The sequence below is a fragment of the Pelophylax lessonae genome (genome assembly GCF_965119305.1).
Source record: "Pelophylax lessonae genome assembly, chromosome: 7".
NCBI classification, from domain to species: domain Eukaryota; kingdom Metazoa; phylum Chordata; class Amphibia; order Anura; family Ranidae; genus Pelophylax; species Pelophylax lessonae.
This window is the reverse complement of record NC_138774.1, coordinates 208,488,215-208,507,644: the sequence shown is the minus strand read 5'-3', so window position 1 is coordinate 208,507,644 and position 19,430 is coordinate 208,488,215. Positions and strand designations below refer to the sequence as shown.

The 19,430-nt window shown below is 43.6% G+C and overlaps 1 protein-coding gene across 2 annotated transcripts in view; it reads left to right on the top strand.

Moving 5' to 3' along the window:
* Positions 1 to 281: 281 nt before the first annotated feature.
* Positions 282 to 19,430, top strand: part of LOC309559939 (metabotropic glutamate receptor 6-like) — a 104,012-nt gene continuing 84,863 nt past the window's right edge. The window contains exons 1-2 of one of the 2 annotated variants that reach the window (XM_082263414.1): positions 282 to 377; positions 626 to 1,197. In XM_082263414.1, the coding sequence (XP_082119540.1) occupies positions 715 to 1,197 (483 nt within the window). In that variant the 5' untranslated portion in view covers positions 282 to 377; positions 626 to 714. Of the gene's footprint in view, positions 378 to 403; positions 424 to 625; positions 1,198 to 19,430 lie in introns of those variants that run through there. The other variant, XM_082263415.1, reaches the window with a different exon arrangement.

Genomic DNA, 19,430 nt, shown 5'->3' with positions numbered 1-19,430 from the left:
GGTATTTGTGTTCACCAGGAGATGCTATGTTAGGTCTGTATTTCTATGCTGTACGTGTAGAGGATGGTGATATGTAATGGCTAGATTAATTTAGGATGTGTGTTATTGGGTGTATATGTTTGTTGCTTAGTTTATGTCATTGGTTGGATATATAGGGGCTGCATTTAAACCTTGTGTCATTATTTTATTCGTCAGAGGGGGTCTAGTCTTGTCTAGAAGAATACAGATCAGTCTGAGGTCTCCATGCTAGAGCTTTTCAGTGTGTGTGTGTGTGTGTGTGGGTTCAGTGCTTGTTCTCTTAGTTATAAATAGGATTTAAAGAATAGATGCAGAGATGGCCTGGGGCGTACTGTCACTGGCAGGACTGTGAGCTGACTGTAAGCTTTACTCTGCTCCCTCTTTCTGTATCCTGTGGAGGTTTGGGTAAATTTATTCATAAATACTTCCTCTCTGTGCCCTCTTTCTCTGTCTTCTGCATGCTTCCCTTTTGTCCTCTGTCAAAATGCTCCTTATGTATGTCATTCTGACCCTTACAACCCATCTTCACGCATTGAGTCTGAAATGTGCTTGTTATCTTGTGATGGAACGCTGATCACTGTCCTATCTCCACGTTCTCTTTCTGCAGACATCTCCCGGTCATATATTTTTGGATACAGCCTGAATGACAGAGTCTACAAATCCATCAGTCCTCCCTCGAGAGGAACTCACAAAGACATGGGACCTCCTCCATCTCCCAGAACCCTCTTCTTCTTCATCCTCTTGCACAGAGGAGTTGAGTCTCAGCAGAATACCCAGCCCCACTCTATTAAGATAGATGGGGACATCACTTTAGGAGGCTTGTTCCCAGTCCATGCCAAGGGCCCAGCTGGTGTTCCATGTGGAGAAGTGAAAAAAGAAGCTGGGGTACATCGAATGGAGGCTATGCTATATGCCCTGGACCAAATTAATGGGGATCCCGAGCTTCTTCCCAACCTGACACTTGGAGCTCGTATTCTAGACACCTGCTCTCGAGACACCTATGCTCTGGAACAGTCTCTTACCTTTGTTCAAGCACTGATTCAGAAAGACACCTCAGATATTCGCTGTTCCAATGGAGAGCCAGCCATTTTCAGTCGCCCAGAGAGGGTTGTGGGAGTGATTGGTGCTTCAGCAAGCTCAGTCTCCATCATGGTGGCCAACGTGTTGAGACTCTTTGCTGTAAGATCCTCTTATTTGCATATTGATTTTTTCTTACTTGAAAAGTGAGTTTGATTGCTAGACAAATATATCTAGCTTACTGCCTGCTTTTTCTTCCACTTGCTATTTTATCCGTTTTGCTTTTAGCAGCACCATTAAAGCAGAGCTGCGATAAGCAATGTGTATCTTAAAGCAAACTTTGCACACTGATAAAGGTATTTAAGTGACACAAAACTCTAAAAACAGGTACCCAAGGTGAGTATTAGAATTTTGAATAGCTGATCATAGGTGTGGCTGAAGGTATTTGCATACTGAACTCCTCTTTTGCAGAGGTATGTACAGGCACTTCTAGGTCTCTTCCCTTGCGCTGATCAAGTCCAACAAACCACTCCTGCTTGGATTAATCCAACACAAGGCCACAATGTTGTCAGGATTCCCTCACTACCTCTTGGGTCGTTGCAATATTCAAATTTAAAGTTTTTCAAGTTTTAACACTACTGGGGCCCTCCCTTATGGATGTCGAGGAACTGGTCAGGCTTGATATACATTGCTCCTTGCTGCACAAGCTTGTTCTTTTAACTAATTACCTTTAAGGCAGTGAGTGAATTTTAAGAACAATATACCTTAAAGTAGTAGTATTTTTTGAACTTGTACAGATCAGAGGCCTGAATTTAACAACCTAGTTTTCATATAGAGTTTGTGAAAACTGAAAAGTCTGTTTTTCGTTAAAAGGTGTTTTGTGTTATTTAAATATGTTTTTGAAGTGGCAAGTTTAAGGCTCGGTAGCCCAGCCGCATTATACATTTATAATGATGACAACCAAAACCTCTTTTCAAACATATTTGTTATGTTCTCTCTGTGGTGCCATCTGTCAGTAAAACATGGGCAACTTTGAGCGTTTATTCCTGTTTGTGACCACTAGTTCTCCTATTTCTGTCATGGCTGAACAAGTCTGAACCAAAAAAAAAAAATGGGATCTCATAATTCAATGCAAACCTAAAATGTTTTACTTTAAATAAGCAAAGCTGTTATCATGATGTGCTGGAAAGATAGGGCAAAAACACAATTTTTTGTGCTGGATTTCACGTTGGCTGTTCTCTCAAGTCAAAGAGTATGTATATGGTGATTTCAGCAGTTTGTTTAAACTAGAATTCTAGCTGAATATTTTTCCTTTTAATGGATCCTGGCTATTTAAAGGGACCCTGTCTTTTTGGCTGTTTATAATTTTAAGGTTCAATGTAGAAGATAAAAGTTTATCCACAAGCGTTCATGGTGGTGGAATGAACACATTTGCACCTTTTTTTCCTGTTCTTCACGTTGAATGGTCTCTATTGAAGAAGATTGCTGAAATCAACTCGATTTGATTTTCTACTACTTTTTATTGCATTGGATTTAGGAGTTGATTTATTGTGTGTATTATGTTTGGGATTACGTTTCATGTTTTTAACACATTGGTTTCAATATTGAATAGTGTTTTGCAGCACGGTACCATTTAATGTTACACAAACCTGCAATGTGGTTTTTAAGAATATTGACTGATTAGACTGGGCAATACTGCTTTTACAGTTTTTACAGTTTCCCTAATGCATGCTCAGGAGTACTAATGAGCACTTCTGAAAACTAGAAAATGGGCATTGCGATATTATATGCCATGCTATGCTAACCAAAAGCTGCACCAGAGTATAACATGTTAGTATGTACCCAAAGTAACACAAACTACCCTTGCAGCATGTCATGAACCAACTTTTAGCTCTTAAAAAGGGAAAAGGCTTGGCATTTCTCCTGCTATGCATAAAAGCATAATGTGTTCCATTTTGTCAGTCTCATAATTTTTATAGTACAACATAAGGCTGTATTATGACAGATTAGTCTTGCCTGTGTTTGTAAGCCATCATTTTTATAGTTACATATGGCAGGCTGGAACAGTTAAAGAACAGTTCCAGGCAAATATAAAAAAAAAAACATATAAAAAATATAAAAAAAAAAACAACCTTCAGTTAACTAATGCATTCCTTCAAAATTTTAATCAGCAGTCTAAATAATAGGCAGAAGTCCTGGCACTGGTTCATACATAGGCTGCAGGATTTCAATCAATGAAAAAGTGTTGTCACCTTCCATAGTCTGTTCATTCATAACACCAGGAGCGGGTGGTTCATTAGAATATGTGCATTACACACGATAGATCAGTCTGTGTATGCTCAATGTGTCCCTGCCCTCCAAAGTCTTCAACCCAGGACTCCAACAAGACATTCTGAAGCCTTATCTAAAAGCAAATGCAGGCACCTGTAGCTGGGCCAGAGAGCAGAATAGTAACCGATTACTGCAGGTGTATTTTAAAAATAACCAATGCAATATCTTAGTGAACAAAAGTGGGAGCTTTATATTTGCCCTTGGTTCTTTTTAATTTAGTTTAATTCTGTGCTTTATGAATGAGAACATGTATGTTAGACATTTAGGTTATATTTTGCCTGCAGGAGGATTTGGACACTGGCAAACAAAAACCAGTGATGAGCCTGGTATAACCCCTCCTGCTCCAAACAGGCCTGTTTTTTTGCAAGTGTTCTAGAGCATGAATGTCTTCTCTACTTAGAAAAGTTTATCTGTTTTCCTAGCAATTTGTTTTCTTTTTGTTCAAGATTTTTATTCTTCAAACAAGACTAAAAGCAGCTTGTGCTGTTCTCTCATGTAACTATGTGGATTGGTATAGTCTTTGCAATAGCTTTGGAGCCTACACCTGGGCACCACTGGTCTGGGCGTTTGCAGGGCTTGGGCTCTGCTTGTGGTGATTTCCAGACTTCCGTGTACTGTGTTAGCTGCAGAGCATTTTTCAGGTACAGAGCCATGGCACAGCCTTTGGTGTGCCCCAGTCTCTAAAGACTTATTACCCTTCATGTACACGGGACATTTGAAAATCTCTCCTGAACGCTGGAACTTGACAGCTAGCAACTGACGGTTAAAAACGTCCGTTGTGCCGAGCTTACATGCCGCGTTTATGCGCGTTAAGCGGTGTTTGCATTTAGAAGCGTTTTGGTCAGAAATGTATCCCCATTGAAAACACCTATAAACAAAACGCTTATTAACGCGAGTTACCGCGTTTACACGCTGTTACAAGCATTTGGCGTTTCAAATGCCAATAAATTTACATCTGAACGCATTTTTTTGCTTTCAAAAGAATGCAACTAAACTCAACTGCCTCTAAACGACTTTATACGTCTCAATGTACATGGACAGATAAGATAACATAGAGGAGAGTTCAGGGGCTGCTGCAAAAAACGCCCAACTGCTCCTAAACCTACGTTTATCAGCAGCAGTGTACATGAGGCCTTAAAGTGGTTGTAAAGGCAGAAGTTTTTTTTTTTTTTCACCCTACTGCACTCTAAAAATGTTTCTATAAAAACTTTCTGCATGTAGCTTCCCCCACAGCCCCCTCTAAACGCATACCTGAGCCCAATCTTGATTCAGCACTGTACACAAGTGCCGAGGCTCTCATGGCTCGCTTGCTCCTCATTGGCTTAGATAGAGCAGCAGGTGCCATTGGTTCCCACTGCTGCCAATCAGAGCCAGTGATGGGGGGGGGGGGGGGGAAGCTCCGCTCTATGTGTCATATGGTCACACATAGCAGGGCTCGGGAGCAAGCACGTATAACTGTCCCATAGCAAGCAGCTTGCTTTGGGGGCATTTGTCAGGTGGGAGGAGCCAAGAGTGCTGGCAGGGGACTCGAGAAGAAAGAGGATCAGAGCTTCTCTGTGCAAAACAATTGCACAGAGCAGGTAAGCATAATATGTTTGTTATTTTAAAACAAAAAAAAAAACAAAGCTTTAATATTACCTTAATGAGTGGGCTATGTTGGCTAAGCATCAGAAGCTGCTTCATGTATTACAACCATTATTTGCCATTATTATACCCCTTGTTGTTTCCAGCCTGCAATGTTCCCTCTCAAGAACCTAACACGGGCAACCTGAGCCTGCTTGAGCCTTACATTCTTTGGAGTTCTTCTTGGCTCCCTCTTCGGTTATAACCTGGGAGGATTTCACTGCAGTTATATAAGAATTTATGGGCCAAATTGCTATTTAATTTGCTGATTTGACCACAGAGGACGTAAGTGTACCTCAAAGTCTTCTCCTGCAGAACTATTATCTGATCTGCCTACAGCCTTTGGGGCCCTGAGCCTTCAGTTGTGGAAGCTATGTCTGATGAAGAGTCTCAATAATCCTTGCTGGATGGGGTTGTGACTGAGGAGTCATAAGTAGATACCACAAATCCCAGGCTTTGGAGACTATTTCAGCTCTTATTGACATGGTGCAGGCCAACTTAAAGATAAAGGTACAGCTTGTACCTTATACTAGTTCTGCTACAAATCTAGGGTCTCTAAGAGGCACTTAAACTACTAAACCTTTTTTCATGTGCTTGTTATGTCCAGATGTTCTGCACACTGACTGAAAAACTTCTGGTAACCTGTAAGTCAAACATTTTGCGCTCCAATACCCATTTCAGGAAGCCTTTATAAGAAAGTGGACTGTTTGTGGTGTCCTATCTTAATGATGCTCTGACCATATGAGTAGTAGATGTGCCAGTACGTAAGGAATCTATACATAAACAGATAGAGGCTCTCTCCAAAATTGTGGGTTTTTTTTTAATTGATTGCATTGCTAAATGCCGTGACTGTGATGTTAGCCTTGTCAAACATTAGGGGAATGAACTAATCACATGGCAAGGGATCCAGCTTTACTACACACTAATTCTCTATAACAAACAAATTCCCACGAACAAATGGCCAGCATCCCATTTATGAACAACAAACACAATCCTAAAGAACAGCGGGATTTTTAGGGCCAAACAATGGGAGGGATGATCACAAATAGAGCCAAAATACTTATTTGTATAAAAACATATTTATTGAATCACAAAGATAAAAAAGAGAACAATTGTATGTGCACACATATACAAGTAAAAAAAACATGCTCCCTATGGGAACACTGATACAAGATACCAGATTTGAAACAATGTAATCTCTGTTAACCACAGTCTATAGGTCCTCAAAAAGCCGACATGTTTTGCCCAAGTCTTCCTCAGGACCAGAGAGACCTTAAAGACAGTTGTTCCCATGAGATCATGAGCAGAGCATATCATATCCTGGGGCAGGCGTCGGGACCATATGAAGCAGGGACAACCACCGTAAAAGACCACATATAAAAAAATGGATCATTGATCACCATATAACCGCCGGAAAAAAGGAGAAGAAACCGGGGTATCTAGATAATAGGTAAAAAAATGGGGTTATCGGGTCCACTCATCCAGCCAATGGGTACAGCATCCATAAGGTTAGAGTCCTTTCACCCAGATATAGGACCTGTGTATGTAACCTACCAATATAGTTGTGTCAAGTCAGGTCCGTATATAGGGCCTGATCAGCCACATGACAGGGGCCAGCATTATTAGATCCCAGGGACTCTTGATACCAAGCTGCTCCCTTGTACCACCGTGCTTCACAGATGCCCGCCTCCGAGGGGCATGAGGCGGGCATATATCTGGGTGAAAGGACTCTCCCCTTATGGATTTTTGAGGACCTATAGACTGTGCTTAACAGAGACTACATTGTTGCCAATCTGGTATCTTTTATCAGTGTTCCCATAGGGAGCATGTTTTTTTACTTGTATATGTGTGCACATACAATTGTTCTTTTTTATCTTTGTGATTCAATAAATATGTTTTTATACAAATAAGTATTTTGGCTCTATTTGTGATCATCCCTCCCATTTTTGGCCCTGAAAATCCCGCTGTTTTTTAGGATTTGTTGTACACTAATTCTCTATTTGTGGAGTGTTTAAGTTCATGCTGACAGATTTGCAATACTATATAGATAGGGTAGTGGACTTCTCATATGTTATCTCTCGCATGAGTTCAGTGAACAGGCAAACACTTTGGTTGAAGTGTTGGGCTGTGGAGCAGGCATGTTAAAATTGTTTGCTGTGTGTGCCTTTCAAGTAGGAGCATCTTTTTGGAGCTGCCTTGGACATCCTCATGAAGGATGTTACTGGGGGTAAGAGTACTCGTAATCAAAAAAACCTAGGCCTCAAGCTGAAACCCCTCTTCTGAGGCAAAGAAGACTTATTTTTGTTGAAGCCCAGTTTCAATGCATACCCTGGGTCCCCAAATCTGCAGACAAATCCTCTTCAGCATGTTTCCAAAATAGGAGACATTCAAACGAGCGGTTTTCAGCTTGTTTCCCTACGCCCGCCTATGCTCAACAAACAGAATCCTAGTTTCTCTGATTGTACGCTTGTACGCTTATTCGCCCTATGCTGGTAAAAGGACATGAGCTTTTGCCAGACAGTAAGGGGTTAATAGCGTGGGATGTTTGGTACATTCAACCTTTGGTTCCTTCGAGAATAAAAGTTTTGCATGTTCTCCTATATCTTGTGCTTACACAGAGTGTAAGTCGGACTGGTTAGAGTTCCAAAGGACCGCTATGGCTCCCATAGGTAGCTTTTAAAGGCACACACTTTCAGCGTCGATGACCGATGTTGTCTGATGACAAAAGAGATAAACATCTTCTGGTAAAAGGCTATGTATGTTCACGGTGGAGGGATCACGTGGAGAAACACTTGCCCTGTAAACTGTTTGGATATATTCGCATGGACTCGATACTTTAATATCTCTCTGTATGCTATATTTGATACATGTTTATTATTATTTGATGTATCAATTTTTGCACACACTTTATTGAAGTTTTTACAAAGGCATGAGTTGCCTTTGAAGTTGCACAAGCAATTTGAAAATATGTATTGATATATGATTTATGTATATTCAGGATTTTTTGCACCAATCCATGACATTGGTTTATTTCCAGAGGTTTTTGGCAATTGTTTTTCATTCTTATGCTTGTGTTTGGTACTTTTGGGAAGTGCACCTACACATTTAAATAGTTATGTGCTAGTTTGTATTCCAACTTTCAGTGTGCTGCATCCGAGTCTACACTAAGCACAAAACATTTTTCCACTATATACTGTATATACTGTTTGGCTCCTTGTCCTGCTACTTCCTCTCACTTTTATGTGCTGCTGAAAACTGCATATATTTGTTACTAGTGTAAAAGAAACCTTATTACTATTTGTAAGCTAGAAAACTGATAACAAGACAAGATTACAGCCCTAGACATCTTACTCTAGCAGCAAGTACACGAGACTCATTTGCGCACCTTGAATACATTACTGCCATATTATTGCTGTAGCATTGCAAGATGGCTGAGAAATAACTAAAGTTGTCTGTAGTTTAGCTGTTAGCTGTTACAGGTTATCTTTTAAGTCACCACCACTTCCCCCTGAGTGCAGCCCATGAGCTTCAACACAATAACCTTACTGCTTGTTAAAGTATTTTTCACTGTATGGTACAGCCTTTCTTCCAAAAGTGCCCTTGCCGAGTTCTCTTCATCCTACTCATGCAATGTGGCTCCACTGATCCCTGCAGGTAGCTGCACTCATGGTTGCCTACAGCCATCCTGTGGAGCAGGGCTCTCCCCAAAGGGAATGAATGGGGCCACAAAGTGCATGCACAATTGTTAATGAGTTCCTGACTGTTAGATGCTTGGTGAGCCCATAAAGGTAATGTTTCCTAGTTGTACATCATGGGGCATAGGCTTAGTATTCAGGTACATTGGGTTATGCAGCTGCTTTGCAGTATATTGGATACAGGCATACAAAGCTATAAGGACATCCCATTAGAGTCCCTCCCAGTCACATTGTGCCTTATTATTTTGCTGGTGACCTTAGAGGAACGGATGTCTTCTCTCTGCTCCGAGAGAAGCAAATCATTTCTTACTTTTAGTCCAATACTTTTTTTTTCTTCTAGTAATATTCCTAAGGTGCTGCAGCACCACTGTGGCTCATTTTATAGCTTCCTGGATCAGTTTAGCCTCAGCATAGTGTTGCAGGCTATACTTAGACCCCCACTGTGAAGAATAGGAAGTGCCAGCCTGTAAAATGACTTTGGACACTGGATTATGCGTTAGATGCTCTCATAGACATCCCTAGTGTAATGTGTTAGCCAGCCTCAGAATGCCTTACAGGTCCAGGGCTGTACTGCAGCCATTGTTGGAAGCCTGTCCCTGAAGGGACTGTCACTGTATGCTCACCAGAGGGGCGAAGACAGTTTGGATGGGGCATATCCCCTGAATCCTATCTGTTTCTTTAACCTGAGTGATGGGGACCACACCCCTGATGTGGTGATTCAGGGACTTACCCTTATGGGAGCCTAGCAGTGCTTGATAGCTCACTGGGCCCCATAAGAGGTTACATCAAGTGCCTCAGCTGCCAACCCTGTGCCAGATTTCGGTTGCATGCCAGCTTTGGGATTGGGTGGGGTGCCATTTTTAAGATTGGCGCAGTAATGTCAGGCTTCAGATGGGCACCACTAATCCCCCTGCACTGCCACCTTCCTGAGGGAAACACTGTACTGTCATTTCTAGGGCACATGTAGACTGGCACAGCCTCAGATCCTTCAGGAGAGTACTTGAGCTAACCTACTGCCTCCAGTGACTAATCACAGATGGCATTACCTTTAATAGGTGGGCTCTCTGCATAGTGGAACCAGCCATTTCTTGCTTTAACAAGACTTTAAATCTCCCTGTTGAGTGCATCCTGATATTTAAAGATGGTAGCTAAAAGCTGATTCCAAGGATTTATTCTTTTTAGCAGATCTTGCCCTGCAATCAGCCATTTCTACAAAGTCCCTCTGTCATACCTTGGTTATTTGGTCAAAGGATCTGTCTCGGAATCCTGGATCTATCATTATGTCTCGCTCTGTTTTCCATCAGCTAGAAATTAAGCCCATGGCTCCACTGTGTTGATGGGTCAGTGGATATTATACGCCTAATAACCAGAATTAGAATTCTTTTGGTACACTCGCAAAAGACCCTTTGGTTCAAATGTTGGTCTGCAGAATAGCAGTGCAACAAGCGCCTACTGTGCACTCCCTTTGAGGAATCCTTCGAGTCTATATTTTTAGGATGTCTCCAGGGGGAGAGCAACCTTTTACCCACAAAAAAGATTCCTAAGTCGGGGAAACCCTATTCCTCAGAGGCTAAAGGGAGTTTCTTTTGTTTCTTCTAGAGCTTCAGATCCAGGGGAAAGCCTAGATCTCCTATCCACTGTAAGCCCTGGACTCCCAAGTGCTCTAAACTAGCAAACAAGTCCTCACAGTGAATTGACCCCCCCCCCCCATTTTTTCAGAGTCAGACAAAGTCTGTTGACCTTGCTGCTACCTGGTTCCAGAACCTTACCAATTGCCCTTCTCTTTTTACTGTACCTCAGGCCTTCACCAAGGTGATTGCCTCTTTACTTTCTCTGCTTCATGATCAGGGCACTCCCAAAAAAATAGAAACCTAATTGATCTGAGGGGAGAGTCAGCACACACTCTGGCAGTCTATGCCCACCAGTTTTTTTGGAACCCACACAGTTTTGATTGGTCTTTTTTCTGGATACTTCCCTGTTTAAGGTGTTCCTCCCACTGGGAAGGCTCCAAACAATGTTCAGATACTATATTCCAGGAGCCAACTGACCTCCCACCTTTGCATGACGGTCCCGGGCTTAAAAGTGTCCTCCTTCCAGGCAGTTACATGTGCCCAGTTTCACTACAGACTGTTGCAACTAAACATTCTAGCTAGTTGAGGCCAGATGACTATGTCTCTGCACCATCGCTCATGCCTGAACCCCAAACCAGGCTTGCCCTGACCTTGTGGGTCACAAGCCCAGCCCTGGAGTCTGGGAAACCCTTCCTCCCACTGGTCTGGAAGATTCTCACAATGGATGCCAGCCAGTCAGGCTGTGGAGGAGACCTAGACACCCTGCAGTGCAAGGAACTTGGTCTCTAAAGGAATCCTGAATTGACAGTCTGAGCTAAGAGCGATTGGGTTATCCCTTTAACGCTGGACCTCCTAACTTCAAGGTCATCTGACTTCTGTACAGGGTTTTGCACATATAACATCCCTGTGCATTCTCCAATGCCTCTGTGGGATCTCAAGTCTCTCTATACTCACTCACAAGGTTGCATTCCTTCTTGTCATCACCTCTGAAAAATGAATAAATGAACTCCTGAGTTGGTGGCCTTAAAATGATTGTTAAGTCTCAAGGTTTTGCACCTTAATGCATTCTATGCATTAAGGTGAAAAACCTTCTTTGCTGCAGCTGCCCCCAGACCCCCCCTCCTTTTTCTTACCTGAACCCGATCCGATCCAGCGATGAGCACAAGCCCATTGGCTCCAGCCGCTGTCTCTCTCCTCATTGGACAGATTGATAGCCGCAGGAGCCATTGGCTCCCACTGCTGTCAATCAAATCCAGTGACGCGGGGCCGAGTCCCGGTGTCTATGCCAATGGACCCAGCAGCGGGACTCCGGAGCACGCCCGCATGTGTGCCCCCATGGAAAGTGCCTTTCTGTGGGGGCACCTGATGAAGGTATTCATTACATATAGGATGTCCTATAGCAATGCACCTGAGGGGAGAGGAACACCATCAATAGCGCCATCAGACCACAAAAGGTCTACATACAGTAGCTGCCTGCAGAACACTGCAACCAAATGCAGAATCCTCCTGGGTCCTAACATCCACTAGATAGAATCTAGTGAGTGTATGCACTGACAACCAAGTTGCGGCTTTGCAAATCTGAGCCATAGAAACTTGATGGCGAACTGCCCAAGAGGGTAGAGTGTGCCTTTATCAGAAAAGGTAGAACCTTCCCTTTTAAACCATACGCCTGGATAATAATCTGGCGAATCCAACGAGAAATCGTAGACTTAGATGCTGCCTTCCCTTTCCTGGGCCCTTCTGGCAGTATGAACAAAAGAATGGTCTTACGAATCTGAGCCGACAGTTTCAAGTAAGTCTTAGGAGCACGTACTACATCAAGAGAATGTAGTAACCTTTCCTCCTCTTTTTGAGGATCTGGAAAAAGGAAGGCAGTACAATGTCCTTTTTTAAGTGAAACGCGGACACTACCGGTTGGGCAAAAAACCTCAGTGTGGACGTAGAGTCACCCTATCTTGATGTAAAATCAAGAATGGCTCTTTGCAAGAAAGAGCTGCTAGTTCTGATACTCTTCTGGATGAAGTTATCACAATCGAAAAGACCAATTTTCTGGTCAAAAGAACCAGAGGGATATGCCCCATGGGCTCAAAAGGCTGTTTTTGTAAAACTGCCAGCACCAAATTTAGGTCCCAAGGACACAATGGTGGCTTCACTGGTGGAAACATACGTAATATCCCTTGAACGAAGGTTTGAACCAAGGAACGCAAAGCGAACGGTCTCTGGAAAAAACCAACAAGGCTGTAACTTGACCCTTAATAGTGCTTAAGGCTAATTTCATATCTACCCCTACTTGCAAGAAAGCTATAATTCTCCCGATAATATACTTGCGGGGATGCCATTTCCTGGCTTCACACTAGGTAATGTAAGATTTCTAGACTCTGTAATAAATACCTCTAGAGACTGATTTTCTAGCATTTATCAGGGGAGAAACTGCAGGGACAGATATACCCCGCTCTTCCAAAATCAAGGCTTCAATAGCCAAGCGATCAAATTTAGAGAGGTCCGGAAGCAGCGGAAGAACCCAAGGCCTTGCCACTGCCAGTTTTTGAATTTGTGCATACCAAAACCTCTTTGGCCATGCTGGAGCTACCAAGATTACTGGTTTCCCCTCTAGGTGGATTCTGCGTAACAGACGAGGCAGCAGCTGAACCGGAGGAAAGGCATAGATCAGGAAAAACTCCTTCCAAGGAGTAACCAAAGCATCCAATCCGACTGCAAGTGGATCCTTGGTCCTGGAAACAATTCTCTTCAATTTGTTGTTGAACCTGAATGCCAATAGATCTACATCTGGGACCCCCCAGCATTTGCAGAACAATGCAAAGATCTGGGGGTGTAAGGACCATTCCCCTGGAAACATCTGTTGATGACTCAGAAAGTCTGCCTGACAGTTTTCTATTCCTGAAATGAAAACCACCGATAGGCATGGAACAAATTTTTCTGCCCAGGATAGGATGATATCTACCTCTTTCTGGGCTGACTGACTTTTGGTGCCTCCTTGATGGTTGATATAAGCCACAGCTGTGGCATTGTCGGATTGTACCCTGACAGGGTAACCCCGAAGTCTGGGCTTCCAGAATTTTAAAGCTGGACAGACTGCTTGGATTTCCAAGACATTGATGGGAAGGCTTTTCTCTACCCAAGACCACTTTCCCCAACTGGAAAGACTGGCATCTGTAGTCACTACTTTCCAGACTAATGAAAGAAAGGATTTCCCTTTTTCCAAATTTCTAGTTAACAACCACCAACTTCGACCCTGACCTACTCTTGGTACCAGGGACATGCACCAGTCTAGGGACTGGACCTTTCTGGACCATGCTGACAGAATGTTGTTTTGCAAGGGTCTGGCATTAAATTGAGCATAGGAAATTGCTCCGAAGGAGAACACCATCTTCCCTAAAAACCACATGCAAAGATGTACAGAAGTATTCATTTGCCTTCTTACCGATCAAACCAGATCCTTCAGGTCTGTGACCTTTCTTGATGGCAAGAATACCTTTGCCTGTAATGTGTCCACAAGGAAACCCAGATACTCCACCAGACGCTGAAGCGGCTGTAATTCTGACTTTGCCAAGTTCAGAATCCAACTGAGACCTTCTAAGAACTGAACTGTCTGGAAAACATTTCGGCTAATGCCCCATACACACATGCAGATTATCTGCAGACTTTTGTCTGCAGACTTACCTTTTCTATGAAGTGCAAGGGCCTGCCGGATTGCATACAAATTGAAAGTGTTTAGGTTTGCCCTCATATTATATGGTTTTGGTAAGTCTGCAGACAAAAGTCTGCAGATAATCTGCACGTGTGTATGGTGCATTAGAGCAGAAGCCTATTGCTCTATTAGTACTAGATCATCTAGATTTCCTATCACTGATATCCCTTGAGACCTTAGGTCAGCCAATACTGGAGCTAGGATCTTTGTGAACACTCTTGGAGCCATTGCCAACCCAAAGGGCTGGGCCACAAACTGAAAATTACGGTTTTCTATTGCAAACTGTAAAAACCTTTGATGGACCTGAAAAATACACGTGAAGGTATGCATCCTTGATGTCTATGGATGCTAGAAATTCCTCTCCCTGCAGGGAGGCCATGGCTAAACAAATTGACTCCATACGGAAAGTACGAATGTTCAGAAACTGGTTTAGAGCTTTGAGATCCAGAATAGGTCTCACGTCTCTGTTTGGCTTGGGGACTACGAAAAGGTTTGAGTAAAAACCCCTGAATCTTTCGTCCTCAGGCACTTCTGTAATCACTCTTTGAGACCTGAAATGGTCCAGAGCCAGAAAGAGAGATCTTCTTTTTAGAGGATCTGCAGGTATGTTTGACTTTACAAACCGAGGATGCGGGAACGCCCGAAATTCCAGTTTATATCCCTGCAAAGTGGTGGAAATAACCCAGTTGTCCTGTATTGATTCTACCCAGGCCTTCGAGAACCGTAGCAGCCTTCCCCCCTCCCGATCGCGTGGGGGCCCCCCTTCACAAGGAAGGCTTAGAGGTAGACTTGGTAGATCTCTGGGCCCAGGGTTTCTTCTGCCCTTGCCCTGAAGGCTTGGTCCCAGATCCAGACGGCTGGGGCCGTCGCAACTGCCTGGGATTACAAGCACTGGGAGTCTTGAGTGCTGGGAATCTTAAAAGAAGGACGTTTGCTTTTCCTCCTAATGGGGAGCAACGCACTCTTCCCATCCCGAAATCTTTTGGATTAATGTATCCAGATCATCACTAAATAGGCATTCTCAATGAAAGGGAAAGCCGGCCAGCAACTTTTTAAACGGTATATACGCAGACCAGCTTTTTAGCCATAGGATTCTGCGCATATGCACTGTCAAAAGAGCAAACCATGACATTTACTGTATGGAGTCTTTAGGAGCATCCACTGCAAAACATAAAGTGCGAGGTAGATCTGTCAAATCTTTCGCAGACTCTTCTTTAGAAGGAACCGTCCTGGAAACTCGCTTAATACAGTCTTTTAAAGACTGACAAACTCCTATAGCCGCTACTGCTGGTTTTATCGCAGACCCTGCAACAGCAAAGGAGGATTTTAGTAAAGATTCCAACTTCTTATCAGCTAGATCGTTAAAAACCTGGACATTATCCACAGGACAAGTTAAACTTTTGTCAACTGAAGAAATGGCAGCATCCACAGTGGGTATACTCCATTTTCTTGTATCCATAGGATACAATAGTGAAAAGATTTTCGGAGGAACAAAAATCCTATCAGGATGATCCCAATCAGCATACATTACCTGCTCCAAGAGCGGATGTAAGGGGAAAGCCTGAGGACTATGAGGAGGGCACAATGAGCCTAGAGAGGAAAAAGAGACTTCAGACATTTCTAAGGGAGGTAATTTGTATCCAAACTGGACCATTTCAGTGAGAGCCTGAATTAACAGTCTCTGAGATTGAGAGGCCGAGGATGACTCCTCAGATCCTGACTCCCCAGAAGTGGGAACCTCAGCTTGGCCTTCTATAGTGTCATTTACAGCTACTTCTTCCACATCCTCTGCTCAATCCTGAAATGACTCAGGGGGGTGGCTCAGGTGAGGGGGATCTATTACGTTTCCTCCCTCCTTGCGATGCTGCAATCAAGCCAGCAATCGTACCCTCAAGGCCGGCTAACGCTGATGCCAAATCGTCCTTAGTGACATAGGTTGCCACAGAAGCACTAGGAGTAGCTACTATGCCTGACAATCATAGTGGCTCAGATTGGCTAGTTGCCTCTGGCCCTTCAGGGGGAGTAGACACAGAGGAAGCACGGCTAAGGCCTTCAAGGTCTGACGGCGGCACCATAGTGCCTCTTCCAGCTGTGCCCCCCCCCCCCCCACTCCTCTTTCGGGAAGACATTGCTCTTAGGCAAGACAAACTTGAGGTACCAACTTTAGTGTACTCAAGGCTTGTGCCAAGCTGCACAGCTTATCACACAAAGCACTGATTATCCCAAAGATAGAGAAACTAACTGTGCCTGTACACATGCACCTACAGTGACTCACGCAACTCAGTTGCTGCTGCTCTGTGTCCCTCCAGCTTCCTGACAAAGGCTTGCACGTTAGAAGTATCTCCTTTTAAAATTGCACAGTTTGCTGTTGTGCTGCGCATGCGCGGCGTGCTACGTGTTGTCCGCGTGCACGCCAGTCGTGTCATGACACGCTCCTCCTGCTCCAAGCACACGCTTGTTTTTGAATGGTGAATATTCGCGTACGCGGACAATCGTTCGCCACAGACACGCCACTGAAGGCGCTGCTTGATCTGGAGCTTCCAAGGAGACGGATGCGTGGGCAAAAAGGCGAGGTGAAAGACTACACTCCAAACAACATGGGGTGAGAGCAGCATAAGCAACCAAATGCACTTTGTCACAGCTGATAACTTACAGGTGAAAACATTATGTTTAAACAAACAAGGTGTGCTTTAACATAGCTGATACACCCACTGCTTTGCACAGGTACCAGTGCCACTACCACCAGTGTACCACCACGCAGCCGGCCCGGTACCACTCAGCAAATACCCACTAAGGTACCACTCATCAAATACCACTGAGGTACCCACTGCCAGTGTACCACGTATCTCATTGCCCCACAGCAACAGTAAAATAGTTTATATTTCTGTACAATGTTTTATAATAATAATTGCTTCTATTTAGTGTTCATTTCATTCATTTAACATATTTAATATTGGGGGCATACAAGTTATTTGACATAGTTGATTATTTTTTTTAAAGTAATGCATAGTTACTTTCCCTGGTAATTAGTTACTTTTTTACTGATTTAACTCAGTTACTAACTCAGTTACTTTTTGTGAGAAGTAACTAGTAACTATAACTAATTACTTTTTTAAGTTACATGCCCAACACAGGTTATCTTAAAGCAGGGCTTGACAAATTTGCCTGAAATCTAGGAGCCAGCTAAAAAAGTTAGGAGCCAGTTTTTTTTTTTAAACTAAGTGCCGGTTCACACTCATGCGGCTGCGGCGATCGCATGTAATATTGGAGCGCACTGCTCCTTCATTACATGCGATCGGCTGTGCGGTGCGAGTTTAGCCATAAACTTTGTATGGCTAAATTCGCACCGCACCCGCAGCAAAGACGCTCAGGACCCTTTTTTGCTGCCGCATCAGGATCGTATCGCACAGCGGTTCACACTTGTGCGATCCGATCCTGTGCGAACTGCAAGATCGCACTGCGATATGCGATCAAACTGGGGGTGTCGTTAAGATTACATTGAAACCCCCAGCGTATCGCATATGGCAGTGTGAACTGCCAGGGGCGCGCTTGCGATGCGGGAACATGCTGCGAATTCGCAGCCTTCCCCCATCGCATATGTGTGAACCGGGGCTTACAACCAAGCTTTATTTAATAAAACGGATACTAAATTTACAAATAAATACGACTAGAACTCCACTCTCTTCTATAGCGCAATTGGATGGAAACAGACTGTCTGTCTCTTTCAATCCGATGCCATCTGATCCGATCAACGGGATGGATAGAAAATAGAACCACCATCCGTCTGTTTTTGGCGGACAGGATCAGATGGCGGCAGATTACTGCTCCATAGAGGAGACTGAAGGGTCCGATCAGGTCTGCCTGAAAAACTGACAGGCGGACTTGATCAGACAGCCCGTGTGAAAGGGGCCTTCGGCTGTGGCACGGCGATGAGGAAAAAAAAAAAAAAGATTATATATATATATATATATATATATATATATATATATAAAGAATTGGAAAAAAAACATTTTTTATTTTTTTTAATAATTAAAAAAAAAGAAAAATTATTTATTTTTTTTACATTTAAAAAATAAATTAATAATAATAACCACACTCCCTGTCCACTTACCTTTAACCACTTAAGCCCCGGAAGATTTTACCCCCTTCCTGACCAGGGGGTATTTTGCGATTCGGCACTTCGTGACTTTAACGGACAATTGCGCGGTCGTGCGACGCTGTACCTAAACGAATTTGACGTCCTTTTTTTCCCACAAACAGAGCTTTCTTTTGGTGGTATTTGATCACCTGTGCGATTTTTTGATCACGCGCTATAAACAAAAAAAGAGCGTCAATTTTGCAAAAATAACAATATTTTTCACATTTTTTTATATGAAATTCCCCCCCAAAAAAAAGCAAAAACATCGAGTCCGCTGGTCACACGCGCGGGGGGGTCCGTGACCACGCGGGAGCGGGAGCGCGCCTCCGGGGGCGCGCGCTCGCTCCCTAGACCCTCACAAGCTAGTGACGTAGCCCTACGTCACTTTGCCTGTGAGGGGCTGACTGCCGACGTAGATCGGCGTTAGGCAGTCGGCAAGTGGTTAAGCAAAGGTAACTGGACAGAGAGATGAAGCCTTAAAAAACTTTCCTCTCATTTCCTCTTTGGAAGGAGATGGAAAGGCATTAAGAACATGCATTACTCCCGGCCACCACAAGAGGGCGCCAGTTACCCTAGCCTCTCTCATCTCACAGAAGAAGGCCGAAAAGCCGGGGCCTCAATTTTTGGACAGCGCGGAAGTCCGTGCACTCGAGGAGAAGGTGGGGGGCTCAAAAGGGACAGGACACCCCCTGCAGGGCACCCCAGGCGCCAGGTCGCTAATTCTAGTCGCAAATGCGACCTGGCGCCCGGGTTTGTCGAGCCCTGTCTTAAAGGAACAGTGCATAAAAATATTTCTACAAATATTTTTAAAGGGGACTTACCAGTCCCACCACAGGATTCTCTTTTGTAACAAGAATCCAATCTTCACCCATCATGGTGAGTTACTGTCACTTACCGACCTTTAAGGACTGGGTCCCCTTGTTTTAGAGGGGCCACTCCTGCCTGAACACCTTTGGGATTGGTTTTTCCAAGGGTCTGGATCCCAGGGTCCAATGCCTAAAAAGGACGTTACAGGCAAAACCTTGTATCTGCTTTACTTAGGCTCAGGTACCATATTTTTAGTCATTGATTTTTTTGGATTGATCTGAGTGCTAACACCTTAGATTCAGCAATCTTTGATCGGGGTATGTAGCATAATCTTCTTTATTCTTCTTTAGAAAAAAACATAAAATGTGGAGAGCTTCTCCACCATGACCATCATCTGGCAAAAAACTGAGGTACTTCAGGTACTTAAAGGAGGAGTTATATAGGGGACTTCCTGTCTGATTGGTTGCCAGTGTCCATTCACCTGAAGGTGGCCTATAACCCATATGTAATAAATATGGCTC